Raw genomic sequence first — 11,652 nt, 5'->3', positions numbered from 1 at the left:
TAGTACCACTTCTTTCAGGTACCAATTATATGTTTTTGCATAATAAAAACACTCTAAGACATAATAGCTTCAAAGAATGATTGAATATTTCTCATGATTGTGTGGCTGTGCTCAGCTGGGTGGTTCTTCTGATGGTCCTACCTGGCGCCTCTCATCAGCTGCAGCCATCAGGCAGCTCCATTAGGGTTGGCGGGCATAGGGTGGCCCTACCCGCCCATATGGGGCCTTGGCACAGGCTCTGAGTTGTGCCTCTCTGCCCCACAGTCTCCCCATTCGGTAGTGTAGCCTGGGCTTCCTTACGTGGTGGCAGGAGCATTTCCAGAGCTGAAAGCACAGGGTGTGAGGTGACCTCATCGATGGAAAAGTCACTTTTGCCGTGTTCTATCTGGTCAAAGCAAGTCACAAGGCGAGCCCGAAATAGAGGGGTGGAGCAGCAAAGTCACACTGCACAGGGGCCTGCGGGGTGGAGAGAGCAAACGTTCTCCGACAGTGGTGAAAGGGGAGACATACTGGGAGCCACTCTGATGGGGGACCGTGAAACAGGGAAAGAGAAAGTAGGGTTGACAGGGATGTGTAATCTCCTATATATGCTCTACATTGAGGAGCTGAGCCAAAGGCCAGGAGTATCCAACACAGGAATTGTTTACACTTCAGATGAAGCGAACTTTTTATGAGCCATAGTCTCTGAAGAGGGAGAGCCCAAACAGCATAGAAGCTCTAGCACAAACTGAATCCATCTTTTCTCCCCTCCCTATCTACCTTTGGGTTTCAAAAGAGTGGACAGAACACAAAATATTCCTCTCTGACACTGCAGTTTAAAGGGGAAAAACAAAAGACTCTCAGACAACACTGGAAGATGGCCATCCACTCCATCCTAGAGTCAAACTGAATGTTAATCATGAGTAAGAGTTTTTAAAATGTCCTTAAACTCGGCAATTATACTGCAGGATGAAAGAGAAGCAAGGGAGGGAGGAAAGAAGAGGGGAGGGATGGGCTGGTTTCTTCCACCTGAAAGGAAACCTAAAAGAATGAGAAGAAACACCAAAGAAAAGCTTCCCGTTATAGAACAGAAGACTAGGAGCATGAACCCAATAAGTGAAGATAAACACAATGAAGAGATGATAAAATATAAACTGAGCTTTAAAGGGGGTAGCAGGCCCAAAGAGATAATATAGAAATAAATTACAAATAACAAAGAAGGAAAACCTTGCTGAGCAGTGGAACTGGGCATACAGGGATGCCTGAGATAATCGCAGTGATGGAAAGTGTAAAAGAAAATGATGATGACATAATTAAGGAGCTAATACAGTAAATGGGATTTTAACAGTAAGAGGGTGCCTGGGATGGTTGTTATTTTCCTCCTTTTACTTTACAGTATTTTTTTAAAGATTTTACTTATTTATTTTCAGAGAGGGAAGGGAGGAAGAGAGAGAGAGAGAGAGAGACATCAATGTGCGTTTGCTGGGGGTCATGGCCTGCAGCCCAGGCATGTGCCCTGACTGGGAATTGAACCTGCGACACTTTGGTTCGCAGCCCATGCTCAATCCACTGAGCTACACCAGCCAGGGCTCACTTTACAGTATTTTTTTAATTGTCAAAATAAAATAACATCTGTCAATTAGGAAAACATCATTAGTTTTTAAAAGAGAGTTTATGGAAGGTAAGGAGGATTGGGAAGGTGGTCAGAAACCATCACACTGGAGTTCCAGAAAGGGGGACAGGTTGACGAGGAAATAAAGTCAGAAAATGAAAACCAGCCCCCGATCTGTCATGTCCCCCAGTGAAAGGGGACTGTGGGTGGGGACTGTAGGAAAGCAGAAGGACAAGTACAGAGGTGGGACTCACAAATGTGTGTGAGAGAGAGGGGTGTGAGAGAGGGAGGGGAAGGGTTAATAATTAAGGAAACACAGCCCTGGAGGAAGGAGTCAGGTCTGGGGGGAAAAAGAATCACACTTGCTCTGAGAAGGATGGGAAGGAAGGAAGGTGGGCAGGTGCAAACACAGAAACACTTGAAAGTGGAAAGGAAGGTGATACAAGACAAATGGCGCGTGTAGTAGGGCAGAATGCAACACAGCATGGGCCTTTCAGAATTGTGTTAACATCACTGTAGTGAGCGGCAAGGCGGCTGAGGGAGTAGCTTGTATTAGCTCCTTTCTGCTGTCTGGACACTGATTGCCACATATACAGATACGGTACGGGTGGTAATCAGTGCCCAAACTGATACGTTATGACTTTTTTAAAAAATTACCTAAAGGAATTTTCTGAATTCATTTTTCCCAGACTATAAAATTAATCCATTATAAAGAAACGCAAAAGTGAGGATCACCCCAAATCCCACCACGCAGATAAAATCATTGTTAATATTTTAGTGAATTAACTTCCTGAAAGAAGAAAGAGTCTGGAGAACTGAGAAGTACAGAAGAAAAGGAGGGAAGAGAGGAGGAAAAAGGGATTCAATTTTTATTTTCACCAAATGATCATAAACTATTTTAGAAACCATCATTTTCAATTCCTATATTGTGAAAGTTTCCACTCCAGCAAATTTAGAGAAATATCACATTTTAAGGGAGTATTCTATTACATGCACATGCTAGTATTACCATTTCTCCAATAAGCATCAACCACTTAGATCGAATCTTCCTACTTTGTGAAATGGCTTCTTCAGAACAAATCTGGAGAACTGAAACATGAGTCATGGTTTACGAACAACATTTAGACCCACAGAACACAGTTATCAAATTGGCTTCAGATACATTGTAGCATCTTGCGCCCCCCAGCCTCAAGGCGTGACTGCCTATTAGCTTCGAGACACTGGAGATCTGCGATCTGCATCTTTTAATCATTTCCCATATGATTAAAAAACAAAATGTCATTGGCATGTCTGTGATTTAGTTAATGAAGTAAAACGTTTTTATATATTTGTTTGCTCCTTGCATTTCTTTCCTATGAATGTCTTAATCCAAACTTTTGTCCATTTTTCAACTGAGTTAACATTTTTTAGTTTTGTGTTTTGTGCTCTTTTTATTTTTTAAATCCTCATTTGAGGATATAGTCATTGATTCTGAAGAGAAAGAAAGGGGAGAGAGAAAAAGAGACAGAGACAGAGAAAAACATTGATGTGAGAAACATCGATCGGTTGCTTCCTCGAAGCACCCCTACTGGGGTTTGAACTCGCAATCCAGGCACGTGCCCTGACCCAGAAATGAACCCCTGACTTTTTGGTTTATGGATGATGATTCTCCAATCGACAGAGCCACACTGGTCAGGGCATGGTTTATGTTTTTTTTTATTAATGATAATTCATGCTTTTAATACACAGTACATTTATGTCAAGTGCTGGTTTGGAATTCGACTACTGATGGAGTAGAGCTAGATGAACTTGAACATTTTTAGTGTGTTTTTTAAGGAGGCAATGTGATATACTGTTTCAAGCTTTGCCAAGACCTGGGTTCAAATCCCTATAAGGGATAACCCATTAACTAGGGTTAAGTATTAGTATGTTCACAGTACAGAATTGTTGAGAAAATATATACTGTACACAAATCATTTAACATAGAGTCTGGAACAAAATAAACTGCCAGTAAAGATTAGCTATTATTATAATTATCAGCACATCTGGTTTAGTTCCAGAGATCTTTGTTACCACAATAACATTACTGACTCATTATGTACATGAAAATTTAAGTTTATTTATCAGACACCTAATGGATGGGATGACATCCCTCACCTCAAACACTTCTTTGTTCAATGCATCTCCACCAGGGCTACACTCCATTGCCTTGAATTTCAAAGAGGAGAAAAGGGTAGGAAAAATCTTTCTCCTCTTTGGTGAAGCAAAGTTGCCTGAAATCTGTTTGTTTCAGACGCTCCAGTATGGTTGTTATACCACCTGCTTATTTCCCTTCCAGGCTCTTCCTCACCGCTGAAGGTGTTACCTTCGGTTGGTAAACGTGAGAACTGAGATAGATGCTCCTGTGTGCCTCCACCGCTGCCAGGGAATGTTTACAGCAACGGCAGCAGCTTGTTGCTGGAAAAACACTATGTGCTTTGTAGAGAGGTTTCATCTGAGATGTCGGCGCTCTGAATAGCTCATTCTTTCCTGTTCGGTTCATTAGGCATCATACTTTCCACAGGATGCAGTCAGTGTAACAACTGTGAACAGCCCTTGATCGGCATTACTTGATCTCTATTTACTATTTTTTAAAATTCTGCCTGTGCACGAGGAAAATATCTGTAAATGAACTCCTTTAAAAAATATGCCATTGAAAATACTACCTTGCATTTAAAAACTAAGAATGCAAGAAATAATTCATTTCCATGTGATTGCTTTAGTTGCATGTCTGTGACCTGTGAGCTCTTAGTTATTTCAAATGAATGTTTTGGTAGGATCATCTCATTGATGTTTATTCATCGGAACTTTTTTTTTTAATTGAGCAAGTACTACGTACCCGACACTGTGTTTCTGTTATCGATGGCAGATGACTTAGGAGACAAGACAATACATGAAAAGGAATGTATTGATTTAAGAAACATATGCTAAATGCCAAATGAGAGTTACAACCACTAGGGGGAAATCCCACAGTATTGAATTGTAATCCTTATCAAACAGCTGTCTTGACATCCCATCAGTTACAGTTTTGGGAAATAGAGTCAAAGGGTATAAACTTAGCAAGTTTAACAGAACACAGGCTGGTGAATGTTTAAGATAGTGCAGCTTCTTGGAATTTCTCAATTTCCTTGTGAGGTTTGTGGTAATGTGTTCTCTTTAGGATACAATCTTGCCAGGTCCCTGGAAGTCCCATGTGGAACCAATAACCACAACGTCCTGAAATTATTTTCTTTCCTTTTACGGTGTCAGACAGCCATTAACAAGTGCTGTATTTGGATCTTGCATCAGGGGTCTGGGCCTTGTTGACGTAAGACATGTCCAATCCTGGAGAGAATTTTATGACTTTGTGTGAGCCAAACTGATGCTATAGGCTGGGGAGCAAGATGTCAAACGCTCTGGAGAATAACAGGTTTGCAGCTTCTTTTATGCATTTAAAATTACGTGAAGGTGGGAGGAAGCAATGTGGGGATCAGATTACAGGATACTTAAGATTATGTGTTCTCTTGAAGGTCAATACTCCCTTTGAGGGGTATTACTTCTGGTATTTCAAAGATGTGTTAATTTAGGTGCATAAGAACAATGGACAGGCTGGTTTAAAATCTTTCACTAAAGAAGTAAACAAGGTTAGGTGCTCCTAGTGAGGGTGGTTACACCTTCAAGGGATCTGGAAAGGAGGATTTCTGACATTTAAAAGGAATAAACCCTTATGCACAAGGACAATGGACAGCTTGGTTTACAAACCTTTTACTAAACAAATTATAGGCCCAGAGTGTGACTGCCCACCAGGACCTGCCCAGTTGGAAATATATGATCAGATCATCCTGTGATGTTGCTTTCAGTCACTGAATTTAAACATACACGTTTTCATCCCCAATGGGCTAGTATGAAGTTAAATTTAAATCAACAGCCTCTGGTGGGATGAAAGGGGCTTTTTTTTAAATGTTGTTTCTCCCTTTTGGCATCTCATAGATATACGACCTGTTCCAGCAACTCTTTCATTTCTAGTAGGCTAAAACATTTTATACTTCTATGGTTTCTGGTGTGGATATAATTTCTAGTAAACATTATCTTTTCTTCAATCACTATTTACGTGCAGTGGAGAGAATAGATGCAAAAATTTCATGTTGGAAAAAAATCTATGGAAGTTACATGTTGGAGACTTTTCCTCTGGTTTCAGACCATTCTAAATACTGGAAGGCTATTTATATATGTCTGTTGCTTGTTTTTACCTGGAAGTATGATTCAATGTAATTAAAATATCCAGCAAGAATATAGGTCACAGATCAGAAATGGATGTTTACTCTGTGAACCTGAAATGAACTTGGGCTCTTTTTTCTCCTTCCAACAATATAGCTGCAGTTTATTGCCCACAACAGTCTCACGCGTCTCACACGGGATCAGTCCCTGGAGGACCAGGACCACCTCCCCCGCCCTCCCCCTTACACACACACACACACACACACACAGGAAAAGCAGCCAAGCTTCTGTATGTATAACTCATATTTGTGCATCTCCTTTTTCCTAGCTTAGAGGCTCTTATATTCCGTAGGTTTTGTTTTTCTACCTTACAATACTCAGGACAAAATCCAGGGAGAATGTCCTTGGACTGTAGCCATGCTAAAATTTTACTTAATGCTCATGAAAGCACCCACACCCCAAAGCCCGGTGATAGGCTTCAGCAGAAAGTGTAATCTTCTTATTTGGTTTCAAAGTTCACATGCCATTTGCTGTTATAGATAAGCATGTATTCACAGAGCAGGGCAGGACAGTTATTGCAGCTAATGACAAAAAAATGTCAAGGGGTCACAGCCTCTCCTGCAGGAAGAGGTGGCTCAGCTGTCCCCTCTCCTTAAACAGGACCAGGCCAACTGGCCTAACAGTCCTCTACATACTTCCTTACCCCACTGGAACCTGCATATTTGCCCTCTCCCCCCAAAGGTCTGCCCTCTTCTCTCTGATATTTGAAAGCATCTTTAAGTTCCACCTGAGTGTTCGCCTGCCATGTGTACACTGACTAGTTGTGCGATTTTATATGGAGGTTACTTATGTCATTTAAGACATACTGACCAGAGGCATGGCAGTAAACTAGGGCTAAATAAAGGTTTTCTCAGCATTTGAGAAGCAAAGAATAGCCTTTATTTTAGAAGGTATGAGAAAGAGTTTCCATATATTGATGTGTGAATTCATCATCCACACTGAGGAAGTGGTGACTGCTCACATGCTTTAAATTGATGAAATAGTGAAAGAAGGGATCTCTTTCCAGACAGGAAAAGAATACTGTGTAAGAGCAACTGGGGGAAAAAAGCTAAGTAGAAACAGATAGGGGTGCCACTTCCTTTAAAGAGTCAGCACAGAATTTATAGTCTGACATTTCCTTTAAGAATGGGGGATTATTGTAACAAAGCAAGAAAAATAAAATAGTTGTATATTATAAACTGGTCATAGTGATAATTGCAGAAAATATCAGAAGTAGCAGTAAATGGCAAAATGTCAAAAATACACCCATCCATCCGAGGGAGGCTACAGTGCCCTTTCCTCACCCATTCACCCGAAGAGCTCCAGCCCATCCTCCGAGTTCCGGCCCCCATGGCTCCACCTCTGGAAAGCCACCACCGAGACTGCCCAGCAGCACCTACTGCCTCCTCTGGGCTCCCTGGCCCTCACCCGTGGCTGCATTGTACATTTATCACCTTTAAGGGCCTGTTTACCCTTCTGCTGCCTCTTTTCTCTCCCCAAGACTGTAAGAATGCTAACTCGTTTTGCTTTGCATTCCTGGTGCCTAGCAAAGCTGAGAGGCATCTATCCACGTAATTAAGATCTGCTAAGAAGCTAGAGGCAATCGTGTGTGTCCCCCAATTCCCCTGCACGTGTTTTGAGGAATAGATAAAAATCAGTGAGACACCCCTATGAAGAAATAGGTATCTTTCTTCAATTACAGCTAAAAAGCTTGGTTATTATATATAAAACAAACAAGAAAATTCTGAAAGGTGGAGGGAAGACAGACAGGCTAGAGTACTTGGGGCCCAAGTCCAAAACTATTGTGATGAGTTCCCGAGTTTTCCTGTCAGGTTACATGTCCTGGACTTGGAAGTGACGGAGTCAGCAACCTGGAAACGCTGAGTACAAAGAGAAGCCCCATAAAAAGGCCTTCTCTCCCCCACCCCCTCTCCCTCTCCCCCCATCTCTCCCTCACCAAAGGAACAGAAGAGTAGCCTAGCAAGGGAAAAAAACAGTAACTACTCCACTTCAGCCAAACGCTGCAGAATAGACCATGACCCCACCCATGCCAGCAAAGACAGTGTGGGAGGCCCAGACCTCACCCTTGTCAGGCTGTGAGCAGGTTCCCGGAGTCTCCTGCCAGGGCGGAGTTAGAGAAGGCTGAGCAGGAAACTGGTTGTTTCATTCCCACCTGCTGACAATAAAGCTCCCCCTGTCCACAGTGTCAGAGGAGACCATGTGGGGCAGTGCAGGGCGCCCCGCACTTCCCAGCCAGGGAGGCATCAGTGGAGGTAAAGTTGGGAGCTGAATTCCCGCCACTTCCAATAGCAACGAGGGTCCCCTCTCACCCCAAGCATCAATGAAAGCTGAGTAGGAAACACATCTACCAATAATGAGGCAGTGTCCCCAATTTCCCTGCTAGGGTATTAGAGAAACTCTGCTAAAATGGAAGGGCTGAGTGAGACCCACAGTCATAGAACATAATACCTAAAACACCCAGGTTTCAGTTGAAGATCATTCATTGCACTGAAAAACAGAACAATCTTTTTGAATGAAGAAAGACAACAGGTGCCAACATAAAGGTGACACAGATATCAGGATTATCTGACAAGGATTTCATAGCAGCCATGATAAAAATGCTTCAATGAGCAATTACACACATTCTTAAAACAAATGAAAAAATACAAAGTCTCAGCAAAGAGATAAAAATTTTCAGCAAAGAAAAAGATAGAAAGAAAAACCAAGTGGAAATTTTAGAAATAATAAAGCCATAACTGATATACTAAAAAGAAACAATGGATGAGCTCAAGAGTAAATGGACTAGACAGAGAAAAGAACCAGTGAACTTGAAGATAGAACAATAGAAATTACCCAGTTTGAACAATAGAGAAAAAGTAAACATTAAAGCAATAATAATATACAGAGCTTTAGAGATCTGTGGTATTAAAACAAGAACCAATGAAACTTTCTAAATTATTAAATAATTTTAGAAGCAAATTATATTATCTAAAGGTCTCTGTGGCCCCAATGCTCTTGAAGAAGAAGTACCGTCTGAAGGACAAATACAAATCTTGGTGCACTAACAGAACACCTAAATTAGACCCAGGTGGCCTAACAGTGAATGTAGCCTTTGAAGGTTCACAGGTTGGCACTAAAGGATAGAGTCTATGCCATGGAGAAATCAAGTTCATTTATCGTGACCACCAAGTAGATACGAAGTGGTGGGAACAGGTTCTCTTCAAATCTATGGAACTTCAAAATGCACAGCTCAGCACAGTATAGCTCTGCTGCTGGTGGCGTCATTTCCATGCACGGAGGAGAACATCCCTACCATCTCAGTGAAAAATGCCAACTTGTAGGTGTTGACAAGTTCTCTGAAGTTTCATCAAAATAAGACATTTTTAACAGTGTAAAAGAACCACTTTTAGAGCTGTTTTCAACCTTTGTTAATTATCAGTGAACAGAATGGGGATATTTTTCTTTTTTGGTACAAATGTGGAGTAAAATTTTATAACAGAACAATATATTCAATACACAGACCTCCCCTCAAATTTTAACTTGTTAAAGCCATTAAATCTGAAGAAACCTAATCATAATTTTTTTAAACCCACAAGATAACATATTTTGGTTTTTGAGAACCTCAGAAATATTTTTCCATTAATTTCTTAAAAATTAAAACTACGATAAATGAAATTTCAAAATTGCTTTTAAAAGAATCAAGGATCACCTTGAAACTCTTGTGAAGACACTAACGTAACCTGGATTATTCCAATCCTATTCGTCAGTCTGGCATTGCCAGCCCCACAGAAGTTTATTAATGGTAATAAGGTTCAAATATCTGGAGTCCAATGTTCACAGGCTACTTCTGCCTTTAAGAGAAGTAGAAGAGCACTCTCAGGCTCGGTCTGTCTTTATTCCCAAATGTGAACAGCCCTTACACGTCCAAGCGTGTGCGAGACTCGGTGGGAACACTTCCCAACCGCTGAGCTGAGGCCGCCGCTCCCCGGAGACGGTCGTATCCCAGTTCTAGCTCTGGTCGGCGGTTCCAAACAGTGTAAGAGCGTGGAGGAGGACTGTATGAAATACAAGGTTCTTTCAGCAAGATTTATGGTGAGTTTTTGGAATTTAAAAAAAAAATCAGTCTTCTTGGTTAAACGTTGGCAAATGTGTTTTCAACTTTAAAATGTCTGAAACTGGCTCTTTTCTTTCTTGATAGAAGCTGAGTCCGGTGATGTGCTCAACATCTGTGATCCGAGCTGTGTGTAACATCACCAGCTCCTCAACCCACAATGACTCCGGCTTCCTGTGCTGTGAGGGTGGGTGGAAAATGAAGCAGAAAAGTCACTGAAAAATAGTTCACTTTTCTGACAAGCTCTCCATGCCCCCCATTTTAATCACCCTTGACCCTCAGGCTCCCAAAGGGCAGATGCCACAAGATTTATTAAGCATGATCTCTGTTCTTGACTAACAGAGTGTAATATATTCTATGCATGTTTGTTTAATTAGAGGCATCAAATTTGGGAAAAACAAAGTACACCTGGGTCACCTGATCATTTATTGTATGGGTACCAGAAACTGCAATGGCATGGGGTTAAAAAATGTTTGAAAAGAGAAGCAACGTGAGATGGTAGAAAGAATATGGGAACTGGCATAAAGAAACCTGGATTTAAATCACGGTTCTACCATTACCCTACCAGGTAAACATTGGAATCCTGATTGTTTTACTGTACCCTCCACACAGGGTTGTTTTGAGGATCCTATGTAATGATGTGTGGAAATTCAAAATACAAACACTAGTACTTACCAGAATCAATTAAATACATAGTTGCAGTGAAGAAAGGGTTGAGGGAACTGGTAAAACACAATCTGACTTCCAGTGAGCTAGTGATGTCTTAGCTAATAGGGGATCGGTGGAGAATTAAAGGCATGTGCTCTGTCACATGGAAGGAGAGGTGGCAGCTGAAGCAGGTAACAGAGGTGGATGAAAATCACACACCCACAGTTTAGTGTAAATTTTTCTGAAAATAGCTACTGGGGAAGGTCAGATGAAGACAGTATCCACTGGTAGGTGGGCTATAATCGTACTTTAAAGACACCCTTCAATAAAGGTTCATGCACCCTTGGGACATTGCTATCGAAAATGACAATTACAGACTTTTCACGTGAAAGGGAGCGAGCCAGTAAGTTGCACTTTCCCACCAGCCTCCCCTCATTCTCTGCTCGCCACGCTGCCCCACTCGGCAGGCTTCTCTGCAACGGTCCGGGTTCCAGCTCTCCAGGCCAGCAGATATCTGCCATCTGCCCCAACGTTTACAGCAACAGATAAAAACTACACAGAAGGCATCTGTTCTCCCAGACCATTACTAGCCGGATATTGGCTAACATCCAGCTAACCCTTACTCACTACTGCAGAGACAATAACAGAAGGAATCAGTAAATATGAGTGTTACACCTTCAGATAATTCTCTCCCCGGTCCAGTATTTAGTGTCCTCTAGGTACACTGTCATCATAAAATTTGATTAAAGTGTTTGTATTTCAGATATCTGTACAATAGCTTTTGGAGTGGTAGAGATGGAAAAGGAACCTAACGCCTAACTTGTGGCATTTAACGTCACTTCGATCAATGAGATGTAAGAATAAATCTGTTGCTGACTTCTTTTGGGTAGGGCCCAGAATTCCGACACAATATGTAGACAAGCCATGTTAAGCCCACATGGGCCACATGCTAGGAACTGTGGTGCAGAAAAGCAGGTAAGTTCTGCATCCCTAATGGTGCTGCGACCCAGGGCACTGTCCTAAGACTGTCTGCTCTGGACTTTCTGCT

General features: G+C 41.7%; 1 protein-coding gene across 1 annotated transcript in view; it reads right to left on the bottom strand.

Annotated features, from left to right (window-relative positions):
- Positions 1 to 3,268: 3,268 nt before the first annotated feature.
- Positions 3,269 to 11,652, bottom strand: part of ENPP1 (ectonucleotide pyrophosphatase/phosphodiesterase 1) — a 67,172-nt gene continuing 58,788 nt past the window's right edge. Inside the window, exon 25 of the mRNA XM_028509364.2 lies at positions 3,269 to 10,135. Coding sequence (XP_028365165.1) covers positions 9,965 to 10,135 — 171 coding nt within the window. The 3' untranslated portion in view covers positions 3,269 to 9,964. The remainder of the gene's footprint in view (positions 10,136 to 11,652) is intronic.

This window comes from Phyllostomus discolor, chromosome 4 (assembly GCF_004126475.2).
Source record: "Phyllostomus discolor isolate MPI-MPIP mPhyDis1 chromosome 4, mPhyDis1.pri.v3, whole genome shotgun sequence".
NCBI classification, from domain to species: Eukaryota; Metazoa; Chordata; class Mammalia; order Chiroptera; family Phyllostomidae; genus Phyllostomus; species Phyllostomus discolor.
This window is presented reverse-complemented; position numbering and strand designations above follow the sequence as displayed.